The sequence below is a fragment of the Podarcis erhardii genome, assembly GCF_964252035.2.
Source record: "Podarcis erhardii genome assembly, chromosome: 4".
Lineage (NCBI taxonomy): Eukaryota > Metazoa > Chordata > Lepidosauria > Squamata > Lacertidae > Podarcis > Podarcis erhardii.
Window position 1 is genome coordinate 57,675,037 of NC_138508.1, and position 23,915 is coordinate 57,698,951.

The 23,915-nt window shown below is 50.0% G+C and overlaps 1 protein-coding gene across 1 annotated transcript in view; it reads right to left on the reverse strand.

Moving 5' to 3' along the window:
* Positions 1–23,915, reverse strand: part of RSPH1 (radial spoke head component 1) — a 29,698-nt gene that overhangs the window by 1,428 nt on the left and 4,355 nt on the right. The window contains exons 5-8 of the mRNA XM_081858628.1: positions 22,471–22,606; positions 8,369–8,434; positions 4,763–4,922; positions 3,555–3,683 (exon numbers count right to left, since the gene is read on the reverse strand). Of these exons, the coding sequence (XP_081714754.1) occupies positions 3,555–3,683; positions 4,763–4,922; positions 8,369–8,434; positions 22,471–22,606 (491 nt within the window). The remainder of the gene's footprint in view (positions 1–3,554; positions 3,684–4,762; positions 4,923–8,368; positions 8,435–22,470; positions 22,607–23,915) is intronic.

The following is a 23,915-nucleotide window of genomic DNA, read 5'->3' on the forward strand; positions in this document are numbered from 1 at the left end:
AAGCTTACTTTACAAGGATGGGCAACCTGGTCCAGAAGAGTGAGGGGTTGGTTTTTGGCTACAGGGCTATGGCATCCAAGCCAGAGGGAGCCAGAGGGAGAACCCCTCAAACCAGGTGCTGCTGGGACAGATGCTGCAGGCTTTGAGGCTGCGTTGCCAGAAGATAGCCAGCAGAGAATGCAAAGAGAGCTTGGTATGCTGAAAGCATGCGTACACGCATCGCTCTTGCCTAGTTTGGAGGGCATAGAGTCAGCAAGGGCTGCCTGGGAGGTGCTGAGAAGTTTGTGTGAAACTTCAGCAGGAGGCCAGAGCCCTGAGAAAGTCATGAAAAGCCCAGAGATGGCTGAAGCCCTTGTCCCTAAAGTGAAGATTGGGGGGGGCTGAGAATTCCAAAGGCAAGTTTGAAAATTTTTCCACTGTGAGTGCCGGAGTGGAAAGCAGTTTCAGCGGGGCCAGGGCAGGCACAGAGAGCTCTTCCGGAAGAAGGGGGGCCAAGCCGGCTGAAGGGAGCCCTGGGCAGTGTTTTTCCACTGATCGTCGTTGCTTTGTTTGCAATTCAACTGAACATCTGTGTCGCTCTTGCCCCCACCGAAGCAGGGAGACGAGGCAGGATGTCGTCAAGGTCGCTTCTCATGGGAACCAGCCAGGTTTCCGTGGAAACCAGCCCGGCAAGGGGGCCAGGCGTGGGAACGCGCAAGGCGGACGTGCTATAGACAGTGATGATGCTTATCAACTGACAGCCAGTCTCGCAATGTTTGAAAACAGCTCTAAGAGAGACAATGAAATGTGTTTTGCTATAGACTCTGGAGCGAACCGGAATCTTATTCCAGAGACCCCTGCTGTCGAGATGTGGAATTGCAAGGCAGTTCCAGCTGGGAAAACTGTTCAGTTTGCTGATGGAGGGAAGAAACCTTTGTCTAACGTTGCAAATGTTTATTTTTCTGTTTTGCAGGGGCAGTTGGAAGTTTACATGGTACCTGGGATGAAACACTGTCTTTTATCTGTCCCTTATTTGTTGCAGAAGGGGTATAAGGTTTGCTTTGAAAACGATGTTTGTACAATCTCCAAAGGAGGGAAGCAACTGGTCAGAGTTGCAAAGGGGCAGAATGATCTCTTTATTCTTAAAACGCCTCTGAGGGGTGAGGGGAATGCTGAGAGGGCACAAGCTATGCGTGCTACAGTTCCCAATCATGTTTCATGTGCGTGTGCATGGCACAAGAAGACAGCTCATAGTTCTCTTGAAGAAATCCAGATGTTACCGGAGTGCACTAAAGGTTGTAAGATACAGGAATGTGGAAAATCCCTAAATTGTAGGGCTTGCAGAAGGGCAAAGGTAAAAGGGTGCAGTTACCCCAGGGTGGACAGGGTAACCACAAAACCTTTTGAGCTTGTGCACATAGATTTGTTTGGTCCCATGGCAAAGCCAAGTCTGGGAGGAGCCAGGTTTCTGCTGACAATTACTGATGACCATACGCAGAATTCCTGGGCCCATGCTGTGAAATGCAAGGAAGATGCAGTGCAACTGATTAAAAATTGGGTTGCGGAGGTGGAACTAAGGTTCTCCACCAAGGTACAGGGGGTCTGAAGTGACCGTTGTGCAGAGTTTACTGGGTCTGCTCTGCAGAAGTTCTTTCACCAGAAAGGGATACATCACAAGGTGACTTCTCCTCAAGAGAGGGGGGTGGCGGAGCTCAGAAGTGAAGCTCTGGTTAAGGCTACACAGGTGTTGCTGTCAGACTCTGGGTTACCTCCAAGCTTTTGGGGGGAGTCAGTTCGGACTGTGAATTTCACCTTGAATCGGTCCTACAATTCAGTGGTAGGTGACACCCCGTTCTTCATGCTTCATGGAAGGAAACCTCAGATTCATTTCCTCCATGAGTTTGGGTCACCGGCCTCGGTGCCAGTGCCAAAGGCACTGCAAAAGCCAGGTGGACCCAAATTCCAGAAAATGATCTTCTGTGGATATGAGCCAGCCACTAAGGGATGGAGGTTTGCATATCCAGAAGGTGATCAGACCAAGCTTCTGGTCAGTAAACATGCTGAGTTCTATGAGCAGGATGGTTGGTCAAAGACTCCTGCAAGGCGTGATGTTCTCTCAGAATGTCTGTCTGATTCAGAGGGGGAAGATTCTGAGGAAGGAGAGCCAGAGGCTGAACCTGTTGAGGACCAGGTCGCTGACCAGGGTCAAGAACAGGATTGGGCATCTCCACAGGTTGTTAAAAGAGAGCCCAAGAGTGAGCCTTCATCTCCTGTCAGCAGAGTACAAAAGGTCCGAAGACGCGTTAAGTCAGAGGGGGAGGAAAAGGATGGTGAGGACACACCTGCTGACCACAGTGAGTCAGAGGAAGTACCTGAGTTTGTGCCCAGGCGGTCCAGTCGCACAACGAAGGGCATTCCACCTGAGAGGTATCAGGCCACAGGTGTGTGGGTTGGTTTCGCACAGTGCGAACCTGGGAGTTGTGAGGAGGTTCCACAGGTGCCTGACAAGAACGCCCACAGGTGCCTGACAAGAACGCCAAGAGAAGGCACAAGGCATTGGGAAAGGGACTGTTCTCACAGAGGTCTGCAAAGGTAAATACCCAAGTCACCTCAGGATTGGAGAGAAGAGGGGGTGTGAATGGTTTCAGAACTCACAGGGTTAAAGAGTTCTGTGTGACGTCTCTCAATTCCTGAGGCGTGACTAGAGGGAGGAGGGAGTGGTCTGATTCCACTGCCTGTTTGTCTCTGTTTCCGAAGGGAAAGCAGCCATGAACGCTAGCAGTCCAGGGAGAGTCTGAAGAGTTCTGTTTTATTGTTTTACTGCTTGAATAAACACTGTCAAATAAACACACTAATGACTGGGTGTGTTTGATCTTCTAAACACCGAGGAGCAACAGCCCGCTGTGTTTACTCTGTTTTCGTGGCGAATGGAGAATCGGAGCGGCAGGAGGCGCAGCTAGAGGGAAACGTGCCGGGCTGCAGTTCGTTTAAGTTACGGCTAATTGGGGGTCGTAAACCAATTAGCTACGCCACGCCTAATACTGTACAATAGATTGGGTGGACTTTGCAAGCAGGTAAACCTGCCTTGCTGGATTAGACGTAGCTATGGCCTTACTTTGTGATCCATGTGTCTGTTTCCACAAAGAACATTTTTTGTCATCTTTATCGCCCATGATAACAAAATGGAATCTCTATGTACAAGGGCAATACACCTCTAGGTACCAGAAAAAAATAGGATGCCAATATCCCGTCTAAGCAAGGGAGCAGCTTAATCACTCACTGCACCTTCTGTCTATCCCATGGGTAGGCAAACTAAGGCCTGGGGGCAGGATCCAGCCCAATCGCCTTCTCAATCCGGCCCATGGACGGTTTGGGAATCGGCGTGTTTTTACATGAGTAGAGTGTGTGCTTTTTTAAAAATGCATTTCTGGGTTATTTGTGGGGCATAGTTATTCGTTCTCCCCCCCCCCTCAAAATATAGTCCAGGCCCCCCCCCCGGGTATGCAGGACAGTGGTGAAAAAGTGGACAGTGGACCCTGCTGAAAAAAATTGCCGACCCCTGCACTATCCCTCACCTTGCTCTTCTTTAGCTGTCTCATCTTCTTCCTCAGCCTCTTTAGGAGGAGATGTCTCTTCAGTGGGCTCTGTTGCCTCTGCAGGTTGCTCTGTAGTTTCAGAAGGCACTTCAGTTGCAGTGTCATCAGCTGACGTGGAAAACAGAAAGAAAAAATAAAATGTTAGAAGAACAAAAGCATTGCTGCCCTGCTTATTAGCTTCATTTAGGTTAAAAGTTATTGAGGCAACATTCTGGTCCTACGATGGTCATCATCAGCTTGCTTCCCACATCCAGCTTTTCTAAATTATTTTTGGTTTTTCTCCACATCAGCCTCATTTAGGGACAAGATAAAAACCTTTCTGTTTGCCCAGGCCTTTGGAATTTAACCAACCTTCCCATGGGATAGTTTTTTTTCCCCAAGTGCCATAGTCGCATTGTGGGGGAGAGGGAAGGAGATTTTAAGGGGGTGGGGCAGTCACAGCAAGGAACCCTCTCCTCATGTGGCAACCATCCCCCTTCCTCAAATACCTGCTTCCTGCATGGCAATAAAGCTTGAGAAAGCCAGTCATTGTCACAATGGGAGCCTTTTAAAAAAAGTTTATTTACCAGCAAGTGAATGTGCATATGCATGTGTACGTGTGGCATATATGAATTTTGTGTATGTACATGAATGTATGCTAACAGATGTGTGGGGGCATGTGTATGCACGAAAGAGAGCATGTGGGGAACCCCACTTTCCTTTGGGTCCACCCATCACCAGCATATATCCATAAGAGAATATGGCTCTTGAGCGAAAACATCATTCTGCCTTGACTATAGAGTTAACAGGGCTTTACTATGGATGTCCCCGCCCCCATATTAGAATATACCCTCAATCTGTGTGCATGTTTTGTAAACCTCTGTTGCCATGCCACACAGGAGATCGCATTGACATCTCCTATATCTAAGAAAGTTCCAATCACCTATGCGGGTCAAACAATCTCTGAATTTCTCCATGCACAGATATTATCACGCAACACATTCCAAAATGATTGGTGGGATATATCCTCCATGCTCCTAGACCTAATTTTATTTAGAAACTCCTGCATAGTGCAGTATCATAAAACATTACATCTCACTAATGTTGCAAAATGTGCTAATGTTGCAAAATGTGAGACCCATTGAAATGTATGTAGTAGATGGACCACTTCAGTGAATAAAGGGTTGATCCTGCAGCAAAATACAAACCTGGAGGTGTTGGTTCTTCAACTATTGCAACCTCTACTGCTGGAGGAGGGGGAGGTGGTTCTTCAGGTGCCCAGAGTGTTAGGGCAGTAATTTTTGATGCTTTCCATTTTGGAATAGATGGAGCCATAACTTCTTCTTCTTCTTCTTCCTCTGGTTTTTCCTGAAGATCAGATGAATATCCAGGATACAGATTTGAATGAAAAAGGAAATGACCAGTCCTATAACTCATAACATATTTCTGTTTCATTATAAACACACACACACACACACACACACACACACACACACACTTCCTTCAACCTGCAACAATACACAGGCCCACATCAACACCACAGTCTTTGTTAACAGCTTTGGTTGCTCCAATGCCCCATCAAAGTGATCCACAAGGAACCCTGATCCAGCCTCTGTTATAGACATTCGCTACAACACATGCCAGCTTTTAAACAGCTGTTCTCAGAGGCCCTTCTCTAATTGCTGCCATCTTGCTGCAATGACTAGAAATCAGAGCTTTGTGGCACAGGCACCCTGGTTGCAGGATACACTCCCCAGAGACACTTGTCTGATGCCCACAGTACTACTAGTACTAATAATAATTTTATTACAGTCATACCTTGGTTCTCGAACGGAATCCATTCCGGAAGTCCGCTCAACTTCCAAAAACGTTCGACAACTAAGGCACGGCTTCTGATTGGCTGCAGGAGCTTCCTGCACTCAAGCAGAAGTCGCGGAAGCCACCCCTGACGTTCAGCTTCCAAAGAACATTCGCAAATTGGAACACTCACTTCTGGGTTTGCGGCATTCAGGAGCCAGAATGTTCAGGAGTCAAGGCATTCGGAATCCAAGGTACGACTGTATTTATACCCCACCCATCTGGCCGGGTTGACCAGCATAGGTTTACTTGTTTACTTGTTACATGTTAGCTATTCTCCTATGTATGGTGATGCAAACTTGTCTTATTGAGGCAAAGACTGAGTGGTATTGTTTCCAAATACATCTGAAACTGTGGTTTAGATCCTTTTCCAACAAAACCAAGTTTGGATGTCAGTAGAAGCTGGTGCAGTGGAGAAGAGCTGCCCTTACAATATTGGTGTAGCTGCAGCTGACCTAGACAGTGCTGGGGTGTGGCAGGGCTGCATGGACACACTGGTGGAGCCAATCCAGTACTTCCATCGCTGTGTCTGCATAGCCCCAACCTTGCCGCCACTCCCTCCACCAGCCAGGTAATTTGCTGCAACTCTGGTGCTTGCAGGGCAGCTCTGCCACACCATCCGCTACTATTGGATGTAATAGCAAATTGTGATTAGTTTTGAAGTGACAGCTTTTGAGCACATCCTTGTGGCAGGGAGAAGAAGTTTGAGGCTTATGCAGGTGGATATAGAAGGAAGCTATGACTTGCCATTACATCCAAGGCAGCCCTTAAGATTTATCAACATCTTCATTTGTACGGTTTGTAAGACTATCTTAGCCGTCTCTTAGTCATTGAGCATAAGAGCAGCAGCAGCAGATATGTTCTATGCTTATGTTTTATTCTCTTGTTAATTATACTGTTTCAGATGTGCATTTTATATTTGATTTCATTTAGTAATGCTTTCTTTTGAAATGTTTAAGACAATTTTTTGTTTGCTAACTTTACTGTGTTAAATGAGCATTCAGTATTTACCTCCTTTGCAATGTTTTAGTTTGAAATCTTTAAGATAATATTTTAGTCATGTTAATTATGTTAATTATGTTGCTTTGAATGGATACTTTATGTTAAACTTTCTTCAGTTATGTTTTATTTGATGTTTTGATGTAGGTTGTAAACAGCTTTGATATTTTTTCTTGAAACTATAAGGAGGTATAGAAATAAAACGAACATTAATAATAAGACATAGCAGTACATTTGTAAGTGCTATATGAGAAATGCAGATAAGAATCCCTTTAACGTCTCTTTATTGCACAGCCTCTCAAACATTCTTCCCAAAGGACCAGTAATATTTAGGTATGCATGCTATTGGCCATCCCAGCAGTGAGCCCACCCAATCAGTCTTCCTTGCCACCATCCTCCCCATGCTACTGCACTGCTCCAGAAGTTCACTATAACCTAACAATATATCCATGTTGCTATCTGGAAATTCTAGGGCACAAAGAATTATTTTCCCCAATATTGCAGAGTATGCGAATGGAATAGTGCCATTAATAATAAAAGTCTGCAAGAGATTGCAAAAATAAGTAAGTAGTTGTATTAAAATATATATATTAAAATGCAAATTAGAGGTATATAATATCAACCAATGCCCTAAAGGATTAATTTCTGCCCCCCATACCCTCAAATGCCTTTCTAACTTATGTCACATGCAAGCAAACCATGCAGTAACACTCCATTTCAAAGCCAGAGGGCACCTCTGTTGTACTAGGCTGCTTGAAGATAAAGGCTTCAATGATTGGTTGCTTCTCATAGTTCTGCACAGAAGGCAGTTCTTTGCTGCCTCTTCTCTTGCTTTTGGTTTGCATGAGCTAAGCAAGTTGTGGAAAAGGAATCAAAGTGAACTATGAATCCCACTATACAAAGTCAAAAGCTTCCATTTGCAGAAGAAGAAGAAACAAAACACAAATTTGTTGAAAATAATGAAACACGCACTGAATAAGCGAGGCTTGCAGCACAAGATTCACAAAAGTGTAGAATACATTTTTAAAATGAATGTTTCATTTTAGGAAAACTGGAGCCATAGTTTGTAATATGCTTTGCCAAAGGCCGATTCCTCCCCATAGCCCTGTACAGAAGGCCACTGCCTATTTTGCAGGATAGAAATAAGGGGCAAGAACATTAATATCAGATCTTGAATTCAACAACTTTTGCAGATTTGAATACTAATAATTCACAGTTCACTACTTAATAAAATATATTAATATTCAGATTTGAGTTACAGATTTTAAAGGCAGTATTTAATCACTTTTTCCAAAAGAGTAATACTCTATTCACTGAAAGCTAAACAGCAAGCTTATGAGAGTCATTCATGTCAAGTGTTAATAACAAGAATACACTTATATCAAAAAGCTGGTCCTCATCCTGGAGGCTGAGCATTCACAACACTCACTGAACAGAAGTTCAGTCATGCTGGAAAGTACAGGTGCCAAAGTCTTACTAACTGTATCAATAGATATTTCTTATGATAACCCCAGTGTTTATGTGAACATAGCAAAAGGAGTTGGGAGGACAGCAAGCAGGTACTGTGTGGAATCCATGGATGTTTATTCTGATTTGTTTGTGCATCCTGATTTGTGCAGCCGTTATATGCTACCACCATCTAGTGGCTGTTTATCTTACTGCAGAAAGTATGGTAAGAAAATAGATGTGAACAAATCTGAACGAATACTCAACAAACACCAATTGGAAGCACCCCTGGGATTGCTAACAGCAACTGGCTGAAAGAATAGAGAATCTATCCTCATCTGGTGAATGCAAGTCTATATGAATTAAGCATTGCAAGCAAGTAGAATTGTTACTCTTGCACTTAGATGTACAGGAAAGGTCCTATTTCTCAACCAGGCTATTGTTCAGTCACTCATTAGTTCTAAGACATATAATGAATGGGTTCTCCAGTTGTTACCATTTGTAGTGTTTACCTCGTGGATGTATTCGCCATGTTGTTCACATCCAATATCAAATATATACTTCCCAGCACCCAATGGCTATATGAAAAAACAAACAAAAATTAGTATTATTCTTACAATATCAAATCCTAAACTCTATTCTTTAGCATACATGGCATCTATCAGTGATGTCTTTCTGCAGTCTAACATAAGAAAAACAGATCACTCTCCATGTAAAAAAGGGACAGAAATTTAACATCAGAAACCAAACACCAATATTCAGAAACCAGTGACTGAACATCACAGCCTCCCAAGACTATTGATCTAAAAGTGGCTGTTCTTATTTAGCATAATTATCACAAACAACATTATTTGCATTTCATTTCCATCTGAACCTGTTGTTTTTTTTTACCAGACTCATGTATATAACTCCATTCCTTAATGCTTATGCCATTATCAGTTTGATGGACCATAAGGTTCCATAAGCACTTAGTTGTTCTTGCTGTAGCTGTTCAAAAATGTATATACCATTTACCAAAATAAAAGCACACATTCTCAGAGCAATCCAAGCCTCTTCAGGAGCTGCATGTGGACAGATGGAATCACTTCCAGACAAAAGTAAATGAAACAAACTTGTTTACCTGAGGCTTTGCTTCTGGGTGAACAATGGAGATCCTAGATATCAAGACTATTATATATGGGTTTGGGGGATTAAAAAAAAAATACCTTCCAGCTTAATTATTGGGTGATGCTGCAGTGTCTGGTGGGAATATGGCAGGGAGTTATCATAGTACTGCTTCAATTTCAAGGATTGTGCAGATGTATAGTTTTAGTCTACCATCTAGATATTGGGCCTCTGCTTTTCAGCATCTCCAGAAGTTCCTGGTGTCTTATCTGCCTCGGAGGGATCAGGCTGGGTCAACCCTGGAGCCCCATCGAACCCCCGTTTCCATAGCGACAGTTCCGGCCTCACAGGGGTTGGGCTGGGTGACCCCCTGGGGCCCCATTGGAAACAGGTTGTGCGATGGGGCCCCAGAGTTAACCCAGACTGACCCCTGTGAAGCCGTAAAAATCTCTCAAGAAACCGGTTCTGTGATGGGGCCCCAGGGGTCACCCAGCATGACCCCTGCAAGGCCAGGACCATTGCTCTGGAAATAGATAACGCGAGGTCAAACCAATTGCTATGGAAACGGGTAGTCCAAAGGGCCTTAAGGGGTCACCCAGCCTGATCTCTGGAAGGCCAGAACCGTAACTCAAGAAATGGGTTGTACAACGGGATCCCAGGGGTCACACACCCTGACTCCTTCGATGCAGGAGGGGTCACTATGGAAATGGGACCGTCGCTATAGAAATGGGTTGTACATTGGGGAACCAAGGGTCACCCAAACCGAACCCTGCGAGGTCAGGACCATCGCTCAGGAAACAGATTGTGCGAAACAGGTAAATCGCTATGGAAACAGGTTGTACGTTGGGGACCCGGGGGTCACCCAGCTTGACCTCTGCGATCTCAGGACCTACACTCGGGAAGTAGGTTGTGTGACGGTAGACCAGGGGTCACGCACCTGACCCCTACAAGACAGGAACTGTTGTGATGGAAATGGCTCCGTCGCTATGGAAATGGGTTATAGGTTGGGGACCCAAGCGTGACCCAGCCTGACCTCTGCAAGCTCAGGACCTTCGCTCAGGAAACGGGTTGTGTGGCGAAGTCCCATGGGTCACCCAGCCTGACCCCTATGAAAAAGAAACTGTTGCTATGGAAACAGGGCCGTTGCTATGGAAACGGGTGCTAGGTTTGGGACCCAAGGGTCACCCAGTCTGACACATGCAAGCTCAGGACCTCCGGTCGGGAAACAGATTGTGAGACGATGCCACAGGAGCCACCCAGCATGACCCCCTATGAGGGAGGAACTATCACTATTGAAACAATACTTTCGCTAAGGAAACGGGTTATATGTTCGGGCCCGACAGGTCACCCAGCCAGACCCCTTCGAGCTCAGGACCACCACTCAGGAAATGGGATGTGTGACGGGATCCCAAGTGACCCAGTCTGACCCCTACGTGGCAGGAACCGTACTATGGAAACAGGACTGTTGCTATGGAAATGCGTTGTGCATTGCTGCCACACAGGTCACACAGCCTGACCTGTGAGAGCTCAGGACCATCGCTCGGGAAACGAGTTGTGCGAAGGGGTCCCAAGTGTCAACCAGCCTGACCCCTGCAAGGCAGGAACTGTTACTATGGAAATGGGACCATCGCTATGGAAATGGCTTGAATGTTGCAGCCACACAGATCACCCAACCTGACCTCAGGATCTTCACTTAGTAAATGGGTTGTGCCACCGGACCCCTGGGTTCACCCAGCCTGACCCCTACGAGCAAGGAACTGTCACTATGAAAACGAGACTGTCGCTATGGAAACGGGTAGTGCGTTGTGGCTGCACAGGTCACCCAGCCTACGCCAGCACTCAGAAAACGGATTGTGTGACAAAGTGCCAAGGGTCACCCAGCCTGATCACTGAGAGGCAGAGACTATCACTATGGAAATAGGACCATTGCTATGGAAATGGGTTTTACATTGCGGCCGCACAGGTCACCCAGCATGACCTCTGCGAGCTCAGGACCTTCACTTAGGAAACAGGTTGTGCGACCGGGCCCCAGGAATCACCCAGCCTGACCCCTGTGAGGAAGAAACCATGTCTCTGGAAACAGGATCGTTGCTATGTAAACAAGTTGTATGTTTGGGACCAAAGGGTCACTTGGCCTGACACTTCAAGCTTGGGACCATCACTCGGGAAACAGATTTTGTGACGGTGTCCCAAGAGTCACCCAGCATGACCCCTGCAAGGTAGGAACCATTGCTATGGAAATCAGACCATCGCTATGGAAACTAGTTGTAGGTTGGGGACCCAAGAGTCACCGAGCCTGATCCTTGTGAGCTCAGGACCACCGCTCGGGAAACCGGTTCTGTGACGGGTTCAAAAGGGTAACCAAGACTGATCCCTACAAGGCAGCAACTGTCGCTATGGAAACAGGACCGTCCCTACGGAAACAGGTTGCACGTTGGAGTGGCACAGGTCACACAGCCTGAACTCTAAAAGCTGAGGACCTTCACTAGGGGAAAGGGTTGTGCAACCTATCCCAGAGTTCACCCAGCTTCACCCCTGCGAGGCAGGAACCGTCGGTATGGTGCACCTTGGGTCCAAATGTCACCCAGCATATGCCTAGGAGCTCTGGACCATCACTCAGGAAACGGGTTGTGTGACGGAGTACTAGAGATCACCCAGCTTGACAGGGACCGTCGCTATGGAAACAGGACAGTCGCTATGGAAACGGGTTCGTAGCTATGGAAACATATTTTACGTTGAGGCCGCACAGGTCACCCAGCCTGACCTCTGCGAGCTCAGGACCTTCGCTCGGAAAACGAGTTCTGCGTCCGGACCCCTGAGGTTACTGAGCCTGACCCCTGCAAGGCAGCAAATGTCACTATGGAAACAGGACTGTTGCTATGGAAACAGGTTTTAGGTTGGGGACCCAAGGGTCTCCGAACCTGAACCTTGAGAGCCCGGGACCATCCCTCAGGTAACAGAGTCCTGAGGGTCACCCAGCCCCTGCAAGGCAAGAACAGTAGCTATGGAAACAAGATTGTCGCTATGGCAACAAGTAGGGAACCCAAGGGTCTCCGAACCTGGCCCTTGCGAGCTCGGGACCATCACTCGGGGAACCAGTTTTGTGACGGAGTTCCGAGGGTCAAGCAGCCTGACCCCTGCGAGGCAGGAACCGTTGCTATGGAAACAGGACTGTCGCTATGGAAACGGGTTTTAGGTTGGGGACCCTTGCGAGCTGGGGCCATCACTCAGGAAACGGGTTTTGTGATGGAGTCCTGAGGGTCACCCAGCCTGTGATTCAGGGGCCATCGCTATGGAAACAGGGCCATCGCTATGGAAACGGGTTTTACGGTGCGGCCGCACAGGTCACCCAGCCTGACCTCTGCAAGCTCAGGACCTTTGCTCAGGAAACAGGTTGAGTGACGGAGTCACAAGGGTCACCCAGCCTAACCCCTGTGAGGCAGAGACCGTCACTATGGAAATGGGACAGTCGCTATGGAAACGGGTTCATTGCTATGGAAACGGGTTTTCGGTTGGGGACACAAGTCTCCGAGCCTGACTCTTGAGAGCTCAGGACCATCAAACAGGGAACGGGTTTTGAGACAAGAGTCCCAAGAGTCACCCAGCCTGACCCCTGTGACTGTCGCTATGGAAACATGACTGTTGCTATGGAAATGGGTCGGGGACCCAAGACTCTCTGAGCCTGACCCTTGCAAGCTCGAGACCATCACTCGGGGAACAGGTTTTGTGACGGAGTCCCAAGGGTCACCAAACCTGACCCCTATGAGGCAGGGACCATCGTTATGGAAACAAGACAGTTGCTATGAAAATCGGTTCGTCGCTATGGAAACGTGTTTTACGTTGTGGCCGCACAGGTCACCCAGCCTGACGTCTGCGTGCTCAGGGCCTTCGTTCAGGAAACGGGTTTGACCGCCACTATGGCAATGGGATTGTTGCTATGGAAACGGGTTTTAGGTTAGGGACCCAAGGGCCTCTGTGCCTGACCCTTGTGAGCTCGTACCATCACTCAGGGAACAAGTTGTGTAACAGAGTCCCGAGGGTTAGCCAGCCTAACCCCGCAAGACAGGAACCATTGTTATGGAAACGGGACTGTCGCTATGGAAACGGGTCTGGGACCCAAGAGTCTCCAAGCCTGACCCTTGCAATCTCGGTACCATCACTCAGGGAATGGTTTTTTTGACGGAGTCGCGAGGGCTACCCAGCTTGACCCCTGCGAGGCAGGAACCGTTACTATGGAAACGGGGCTGTCGCTATGGAAACGGGTCGGGGACCCAAGAGTCTCTGAGCCTGACCCTTGCGAGCTCGGGACCATCACTCAGGGAACGGGTTTTGTGATGGAGTCCCGACCCTCACCCAGCCTGATCCCTGTGAGGCAGAGACCATCGCTATGGAAACAAGACAGTTGCTATGGAAATGGGTTCATCACTATGGAAACAGGTTTTAGGTTGGGGACCCAAGTCTCCGAGCCTGACCCTTGCAAGCTCGGGACCATCACTCCCGAGGGTCCCCAAGCCTGACCCGTGATTGAGGGACCATCGCTATAGAAACAGGACTGACACTATGGAAATGTTAGGGACCCAAGGGTCTCCGTTCCTGACCCTTGTGACGGGGACCATCACTCAGGGAACGGGTTTTGTGAGGGACTCCCGAGGGTCACCCAGCCTCACCCCGCGTGAAAGGAACCATTGCTATAGAAGCGTGACTGTCGCTATGGAAACGAGTTGGGGACCCAAGAGTCTCCAAGCCTGATCCTTGCGAGCTCGGGACCATCAATCATTGAATGGGTTTTGTGACTGAGCCTCGAGCCTCACCCAGCCTGACCCCTGTGAGGTAGGGACCGTTGCTACGGAAACGGGTTCGTCGCTATAGAAACGGGTTCGTCACTATGGAAACAAGACAGTCGCTATGGAAACGGGTTCATGGTTGGGGACCCGAGCCTGACCCTTGCGAGCTCAGGACCTTCGCTGAGGAAACAGGTTGTGTGATGCACTCCCAAGGGTTACCCAGCCTGACCGCTGTGAGGCAGAGACCGTCGCTATGGAAACAAGACAGTCGCTATGGAAACTGGTTCATTGCTATGGAAACGGGTTTAAGGTTGGGGACCCAAGTCTCTGAGCCTGACCCTTGCGAGACCATCACTCGGGCAACGGGTTTTGTGACAGAGTTCCGAGGGTCACCCAGCCTGACCCCTGTGAGGCAGGGACCGTCACTATGGAAACGGTTTCTTCGCTATGGAAACGGATTTTACGTTGCGGCCACACAGGTCACACAGCTGACCTTTGCAAGCTCAGGACCTTCACTCAGGAAAAGGGTTGTGCAGCCTGTCTCCTGGGCTTACCCAGCTTGACAACTGTGAGGCAGAACCATCGCTATGGAAACGAAACTTGCTATGGAAACGGGTTTTCTGATGGGGACCCAAGGGTCTCCGAGCTGGACCCTTGCAAGCTCAGGACAATCACTGAGGGGTTTTGTGACGGAGTCCCAAGGGTCACCCAGCCTGACCCACGATTCAGGGGCCGTCGCTATGGAAACAGAGCCGTCGCTATGGAAACGGGTTTTTGGATGGGGACCCAAGGGTCTCTGAGCCTGACCCTTGCGAGCTCGGGACCATCACTCAGGGAATGGGTTTTTTGACGGAGTCCTGAAGGTCAAAGAGCTTGACCCCTGCGAGGCAGGAACCGTTGCTCTGGAAACGGGACTGTCGTCATGGAAACGGGTCTGGGACCCAAGAGTCTCCAAGCCTGACCCTTGCAATCTCTGGACTCAGGGAACGGATTTTGTGATGGAGTCCCAAGGGTCCCCCAGCCTGACCCACGATTCAGGGGCCGTCGCTATGGAAACAGGGCCATCGCTATGGAAACCGGTTTTCGGATGGGGACCAAGGGTCTCCGAGCCTGACCCTTGCGAGCTCTGGACCATCACTCAGGGAACCGGTTTTGTGACAGAGTCCCGAGCCTCACACAGCCTGACCGCTGTAAGGCAGAGACCGTCGCTATGGAAACAAGACAGTCGCTATGGAAATGGGTTCATTGCTATGGAAACGGGTTTTAGGTTGGGGACCCAAGAGTCACTGAGCCTGACCCTTGCAAGCTCGGGACCATCACTCGGGGAACGGGTTTTGTGATGGAGTCCCAAGGGTCACCCAGCCTGACCCGCGATTGAGGGGCCGTCACTATGGAAACAGGACTGTCACTATGGAAATGTTAGGGACCCAAGGGTCTCCGAGCCTGACCGTTGCGAGCTGGGAACCATCACTCAGGGAATGGGTTTTGTGACAGAGTCCCAAGGGTCACCCAGCCTGACCCACGATTCAGGGGCCGTCACTATGGAAACAGTGCCGTCGCTATGGAAACGGGTTTTCGGATGGGGACCCAAGGGTCTCCGAGCCTGACCTTTGTGAGCTGGGGACCATCACTCAGGGAACGGGTTTTTTGACGGAGTCCCAAGGGTCACCCAGCCTGATCCGTGATTCAGGGGCCGTCGCTATGGAAACAGTGCCGTCGCTATGGAAACGGGTTTTACGTTGTGGCCGCCCAGGTCACCCAGCGAACTCAGGGCCTTCGCTTGGGAAATGGGTTGTGCAACCGTGCCCCTGGGCTTACGCAGCCTGACCCCTGCGAGGAAGAAACCGTCGCTATGGAAACAAGACAGTTGCTATGGAAACGGGTTCATCGCTATGGAAATGGGTTTTAGGTTGGGGACCCAAGTCTCTGAGCCTGACCCTTGCAAGCTCTGGACCATTACTCGGGGAACGGGTTTTGTGACAGAGTCCTGAGGGTCACTAAGCGTGACCCCTATGAGACAGGGACCGTCGCTATGGAAACGGGTTCGTCACTATGGAAACGGGATCATTGCTATGGAAATGGGTTTTAGGTTGGGGACCCGTGTCCGAGCCTGACCCTTGCAAGCTGGGGACCATCACTCAGGGAACGGGTTTTGTGACAGAGTCTCAAGGGTCACCTAGCCTTTTACGTTGCGGCCTCCCATGTCACCCAGCCTGACCTCAGCGAACTCAGGGCCTTCACATAGGAAATGGGTTGTGCGACCGGGCCCCTGGGCTTACCCAGCCTGACCCCTGCGAGGAAGAAACCGTCGCTATGGAAACAGGACCGTTGCTATGGAAACGGGGTTTCGGATGGGGACCCAAGGGGGCCCTTGCGAGCTCGGGACATCACTCAGGGAATGGGTTTTTTGATGGAGTCCCGAAGGTCACCCAGCTTGAACCCTGTGAGGCAGGAACCGTTGCTATGGAAATGGAACTCTCACTATGGAAACGGGTCTGGGACCCAAGTCTTTGAGCCTGACCCTTGCGAGCTGGGGACCATCACTCGGAACGGGTTTTGTGATGGAGTCCCGAGCCTCACCCAGCCTGACCCCTGTGAGGCAGAGACCGTCACTATGGAAACAAGACAGTCCCTATGGAAACGGGTTTTAGGTTGGGGACCCAAGTCTCCGAGCCTGACCCTTGCAAGCTCAGGACCATCACTTGGGGAACGGGTTTTGTGACGGAGTCCCGAAAGTCACCCAGCCTGACCTCAGTTATTCAGGGGCCATCGCTATGGAAACAGGGCTGTCGCTATGGAAACAGGTTTTACGGTGCAGCCGCACAGGTAACCCAGCCTGACCTCTGCAAGCTCAGGACCTTTGCTCAGGAAACAGGTTTTGTGACGGAGTCCCGAGGGTCACCTAGCCTCACCCCATGAAACAGGAACCATTGCTATAGAAATGGGACTGTCACTATGGAAACGGGTTGGGGACCCAAGAGTCTTCAAGCCTGACCCTTGCGAGCTCGGGACCATCACTCGGGGAACGGGTTTTGTGATGGAGCCCCGAGCCTCACCCAGCCTGACCCCTGTGAGGCAGGGACCATCGCTACGGAAACGGGTTCGTCTCTATAGAAATGGGTTCATTGCTATGGAAACAAGACAGTCGCTATGGAAATGGGTTCATCGCTATGGAAATGGGTTTTAGGTTGGGGACACAAGTCTCGGTACCATCACTCAGGGAACGGGTTTTGTGATAGAGTCCCGAGCATCACCCAGCCTGACCCCTGTGAGACAGGGACCATCGCTATGGAAACAGGTTCGTCGCTATAGAAATGGGTTCATCGCTATGGAAACAGGTTTTACGTTGCGGCCGCACAACTGACAGCCTGACCTCTGCAAGCTCAGGACCTTCGCTCGGGAAATGGGTTCTGCGACCGGTCCCCTGGGCTTATCCAGCCTGACCGCAGCGAGACAGGAACCATCGCTATGGAAACGGAACTGTTGCTATGGAAACGGGGCGGGTACCCAAAGGTCTCCGAGCCTTACCCTTGCGAGCTCAGGACCTTTGCTGAGGAAACAGGTTGTGTGACGCAATCCCAAGGGTTACCCAGCCTGACCCCTGCGAGGCAATAACCATTTCTATGGAAACATTACCATTGCTATGGAAACGGGTTTCTGGATGGGGACCCAAGGGTCTCCGAGCCTGACCTTTGTGAGCTGGGGACCATCACTCAGGGAACGGGTTTTTTGACGGAGTCCCAAGGGTCACCCAGCCTGATCCGTGATTCAGGGGCCGTCACTATGGAAACAGTGCCGTCGCTATGGAAACGGGTTTTATGTTGTGGCGCCCAGGTCACCCAGCGAACTCAGGGCCTTCGCTTAGGAAATGGGTTGTGCAACCGTGCCCCTGGGCTTACGCAGCCTGACCCCTGCGAGGAAGAAACCGTCGCTATGGAAACAGGACCGTTGCTATGGAAATGGGTTCATCGCTATGGAAACAGGTTTTAGGTTGGGGACCCGAGCCTGACCCTTGCAAGCTCGGGACCAAGCTCCGAGCCTGACCCTTGCAAGCTCGGGACCATCACTCGGGGAACGGGTTTTGTGAGGGACTCCCGAGGGTCCCCCAGCCTGACCCATGATTCAGGGACCATCGCTATAGAAGCGGGACTGTCGCTATGGAAACGAGTTGGGGACCCAAGAGTCTCCAAGCCTGATCCTTGCGAGCTCGGGACCATCAATCGTTGAATGGGTTTTGTGAGCCTCAAGCCTCACCCAGCCTGACCCCTGTGAGGTAGGGACCGTTGCTACGGAAACGGGTTCGTCGCTATAGAAACGGGTTCGTCACTATGGAAACAAGACAGTCACTATGGAAACGGGTTCATCGTTATGGAAACAGGTTTTAGGTTGGGGACCCGAGCCTGACCCTTGCGAGCTCAGGACCTTCGCTGAGGAAGCAGGTTGTGTGATGCACTCCCAAGGGTTACCCAGCCTGACCGCTGTGAGGCAGAGACCGTCGCTATGGAAACAAGACAGTCACTATGGAACTGGTTCATTGCTATGGAAACGGGTTTAAGGTTGGGGACCCAAGTCTCCGAGCCTGACCCTTGCGAGCTCAGGACCTTCGCTGAGGAAACAGGTTGTGTGATGCACTCCCAAGGGTTACCCAGCCTGACCCGTGAGGCAGGGACCGTCACTATGGAAACGGTTTCTTCGCTATGGAAACGGATTTTACGTTGCGGCCGCACAGGTCACACAGCTGACCTTTGCAAGCTCAGGACCTTCGCTCAGGAAAAGGGTTGTGCAGCCTGTCTCCTGGGCTTACCCAGCTTGACCGCTGGGAGGCAGAACCATCGCTATGGAAACGAAACTGTTGCTATGGAAACGGGTTTTCTGATGGGGACCCAAGGGTCTCCGAGCTGGACCCTTGCGAGCTCAGGACCATCACTGAGGGAACGGGTTTTGTGACGGAGTCCCAAGGGTCACCCAGCCTGACCCACGATTCAGGGGCCGTCGCTATGGAAACAGGGCTGTCGCTATGGAAACGGGTTTTTCGGATGGGGACCCAAGGGTCTCCGAGCCTGACCCTTGCGAGCTCGGGACCATCACTCAGGGAATGGGTTTTTGACGGATTCCTGAATGTCAAAGAGCTTGACCCCTGCGAGGCAGGAACCGTTGCTCTGGAAACGGGACTGTCGTCATGGAAACGGGTCTGGGACCCAAGAGTCTCCAAGCCTGACCCTTGCAATCTCTGGACTCAGGGAACGGATTTTGTGATGGAGTCCCAAGGGTCACCCAGCCTGACCCACGATTCAGGGGCCGTCGCTATGGAAACAGGGCCGTAGCTATGGAAACCGGTTTTCGGATGGGGACCAAGGGTCTCTGAGCCTGACCCTCGCGAGCTCTGGACCATCACTCAGGGAACCGGTTTTGTGACAGAGTCCCGAGCCTCACACAGTCTGACCGCTGTAAGGCAGAGACCGTCGCTATGGAAACAAGACAGTCGCTATGGAAATGGGTTCATTGCTATGGAAACGGGTTTTAGGTTGGGGATCCAAGAGTCTCTGAGCCTGACCCTTGCAAGCTCGGGACCATCACTCGGGGAACGGGTTTTGTGATGGAGTCCCAAGGGTCACCCAGCCTGACCCGCGATTGAGGGGCCGTCACTATGGAAACAGGACTGTCACTATGGAAACTTTAGGGACCCAAGGGTCTCCAAGCCTGACCCTTGCGAGCTGGGAACCATCACTCAGGGAATGGGTTTTGTGACGGAGTCCCGAGGCTATGGAAACAAGACAGTTGCTATGGAAACGGGCTCATTGCTATGGAAATGGGTTTTAGGTTGGGGACCCGTGTCCGAGCCTGACCCTTGCGAGCTGGGGACCATCACTCAGGGAACGGGTTTTGTGACAGAGTCCCAAGGGTCACCCAGCCTGACCCGCGATTCAGGAGCCGGCGCTGTGAGGCAGAGACCGTCAACAAGACAGTTGCTATGGAAACGGGTTCATCGCTAGGTTGAGTCTCCGAGCCAGATCCTTGCAAGCTCAGGACCATCACTTGGGGAACGGTTTTTGTGACGGAGTCCCGAGGGTCACCCAGCCTGACCCACGATTCAGGGGCCGTCACTATGGAAACAGGGCCGTCACTATGGAAACAGGTTTTACATTGCGGCCGCACAGGTCACCCAGCCATTCAGCGAACTCAGGGCCTTCGCTTGGGAAATGGGTTGTGCGACCGGGCCCCTGGGCTTACCCAGCCTGACTGCTGCGAGGCAGGAACCGTCGCTATGGAAACGAGATTGTTGCTATGGAAACGGGTTTTAGGTTGGGGACCATCACTCAGGGAATGGGTTTTCTGACGGAGTCCCGAGGGTCACCCAGCTTTACCCCTGTGAGGCAGGAATCGTTGCTATGGAAACGGGGCTGTCGCTATGGAAACGAGTCTGGGAGCCAAGAGTCTCTGAGCCTGACCCTTGCAAGCTCAGGACCATCACTCAGGGAACAGGTTTTTTGATGGAGCCCCGAGCCTCACCCAGCCTGTCCCCTGTGAGGCAGAGACCGTTGCTATGGAAACGGGGCCGTCACTATGGAAATGGGTACGTCACTATGGAAACGGGTTTTATGTTGCGGCCGAACAGGTCACTCAGCCTGACCTCAGCGAACTCAGGGCCTTCGCTCAGGAAACAGGTGGTGTGACGGGGTCCCAAGGGTCACCCAGCCTGACACCTGCGAGGCAAAAACCATCGCTATGGAAATGGGATTGTTGCTATGGAAACGGGTTTTAGGTTGGGGACCCAAGGGTCTCCGAGCCTAACCCTTGCGAGCTGGGGACCATCACTCAGGGAACGGGTTTTGTGACGGAGTCCCAAGGGTCACCCATCCTTACCCCTGTGTGGCAGAGACCGTCCTATGGAAATAGGGCCGTCGCTATGGAAATGGGTTTGACTTTGCAGCCACACAGGTCACTCAGCCTGACCTCAGCGAACTCAGGGCGAACTCAGCTCTCCGAGCCTGACCCTTGCAAGCTCAGGACCATCACTCAGGGAACGGGGTTTGTAACAGAGTCCCGAGGGTCACCCAGCCTAACCCCATGAGACAGGAAGCATTGCTATAGAAGCGGGACTGTCGCTATGGAAACGGGTTCATTGCTATGGAAACGGATTTTAGGTTGGGGACACTAGAGTTTCCGAGCTTGACCCTTGCAAGCTCGGGACCATCACTCAGGGAACGGGTTTTGAGACAGAGTCCTGAGGGTCACCCAGCCTGACCCCTGTGAGGCAGAGACCGACGCTATGGAAACGGGTTCATCGCTTTGGCAACGGGTTTAGGTTGGGGACCCAAGAGTCTCCGAGCCTGACCCTTGCGAGCTCAGGACCATCACTCAGGAAACGGGTTTTGTGACGGAGTCCCGAGGGTCACCCACTCTGACCCCTAGCCATCGCTATGGAAACGGGGCCGTCACTATGGAAATGGGTTCATCACTATGGAAACAGGTTTTACGTTGTGGCCCCACAGGCCACCTAGCCTGACCTCTGCAAGCTCAGGAACTTCGCTCAGGAAACAGGTTGTCCGACCTGGCTCCTGGGGTTGCGATCTTGCGAAACAAGATCGTCACTATGGAAATGGGTTTTACGTTGCGGCCACACAGGTCACCCAGGCGTCAGCGAGCTCAGGACCTTTGCTCAGGAAACAGGTGGTGTGACGGGGTCCCAATGGTCACCCAGCCGGAACCCTGCAAAAACCATCGCTATGGAAACGGGACCGTTGCTATGGAAACGGGTTTTCCATTGGGGACCCAAGTGTCTCCGAGCCTGACCCTTGCAAGCTCGGGACCATCACTCAGGGAACGGGTTTTGTGACGGAGTCCCGAGGGTCACCCAGCCTAACCCTGCGAGGCAGGAAACGTTGCTATGGAAGCAGGAGTGTCGCTATGGAAACATGTTGTACGTTGCAGACCCAGGGGTCAAACAACCTGAACCTTGCGAACTCAGGATCACCGCTCAGGAAACAGGTTGTGTGTCATCGTCCTAGGGCTCACCCTGCCCAACCTCTGCAAGCATCGCTCTGGAAACGGGAGCATCGTTCTGGAAACGGGTTGTGCGACGGGGAACCAGGGATCACTCAGTCTTACCCCTGCAAGTTCAGAACCTTCGCTATGGAAACGGGGGTGTGATGGGTGCCCAGGGGTCACGACAGCCTGACCCCAGTGAGACCATAACCATTGCTATGGAAAGGTGGCTCCAGGGGTCCTGCGAGTCTAAGTGACCCCTGGGTCCCCATTGCACAACCCGTTTCCATAGTGATGGTTCTGGCATCGCGGGTGTCAGGCTGGGTGACCCCAGGGGCCCCATCAGAAAACCCATTTCCATACCCACAGTTTGCTGCTGTTGTAACTTAATGCCGCATCACTCTATAACAAAGGGTTGCCATATTTCAAAAAGTGAAGATTGTTAAAACTGATTTCAGCCCGCACACTGCATACCCCATTTGTTTATATTTATATTATACTTCCATTGGTTTTAACAACTGATTTCGTTTGGTATTTTAATGATTATTTTATATTATTCTACACAAAACTTTTAGAGGTTTTTGTCAATTAAGCAGCATATAAATCTTTTCATAAATAAAATTAAACAATAAGAAATAAATATGTTCACCATGTTCAATGTTCAAATAAATAAATGTTTTTGAAAGATAATGAAAGATAACATCAAAAATATCAACAGATCAATACAATAGCATACATACATTTTTATTCACAAACTTCCCCTGGTATCTATGGTTTAGGTGAATAAGTTCAGCAGCTCCTTCTTGTTGTCCATTTGCCCAGGTGCCAACATATTTAGAGCCAGTTAATGCATACAGATATGTACCTTGCCCATGCCTATGAAGAGACAAAAAACAGTTTCACATTAAACAGGTGGAAACCTCACATCTTGATTATGGACACCAAAGTTATCTTCCTCCGATTGTCACAGGCTGTACTGATTCCAGGGGTGCCCAAACTTTTTTCATAGAGGGCCGGATTTGATGAAGTGAACATGTGTGAGGGCTGACCAAGGTTGTTGACCTTTTTTAAGGATTGAAGTTATTGACTGAGGTTTTTTGGGTATTTTTACCCCAGGAAATAAACTGCCACAGGGGCCAGATTAGACCCCCGTAACGGGCTTTAGACATGCCTGGATTTAGTGCTCATCGAAACTTCCGCTTCCATTTTCCGCTTGTCCCATACTTTCAAGGCACAGGTCCCAATGGTTTTGCATTTGCTCTTCAGCTTTCCCCCAGAAAACCCACTCTTTACTTCTGAATCGGAACAAACAGCAATCTGCAGATAACTCAGTTGCTGTTTCATATGATTCAGCAGGACACTGCAAATTTTCTCAGGGAAAAGCAACAAAGCAAGCCAAGGTGTGGACCTGCCCTTATATCAAAGTGATTTAAATATCCAATTTAAATTGATTATTCAATTGATTTCTAGGGGAAACAACAAACTAAAAATTAAAATTGCGGTCCTATATCCAGTTACCTGGGAATAAGCCCCATTGGATTTGGAATACAGTGGCACCTCGGGTTACAGACGCTTCAGGTTACAGACTCCACTAAACCAGAAATAGTACCTCAGGTTAAGAACTTTGCTTCAGGATGAGAACAGAAATCGTGTGGCAGCAGCAGAAGGCCCCATTAGTTAAAGTGGTACCTCAGGTTAAGAACAGTTTCAGGTTAAGAACGGACCTCCAGAACGAATTAAGTTCTTAACCTTAGGTACCACTGTATTGAAATGTGCAAATTGAAAGAAAGGAGGCAGAGGAACCAAAATGACCTAACAAGAAATTTTGAGTTTTCAGGTTTGAAAGAATAAAAAGAAAGAGAAGAAAACACTAGAGCAACTAATCTCATTGTCTGGAGAGAGAACTTGTGTATTCTCCTGTAAGACAGGAACTTGGAGCAGGAAGCTGCCAAATCACAGCTACACTAAAAACCAAATTCTTCCAGTATTTTGTATGGAACCAATTCTTGGATTCAGCACCAAATTTAAATCCCACTGGCAAGGATGACTGCCAAAAGACTAAAAAACTCTCCTCACTGTGCTGTTTGGGGACATTGTGGGAGGAAGAAAAGGAAAAAGGGTACGTTTTCACTTTCACATTCCCCAGAAAGCACACCTGACATACAGCAATAAAATGCTTAGGTTC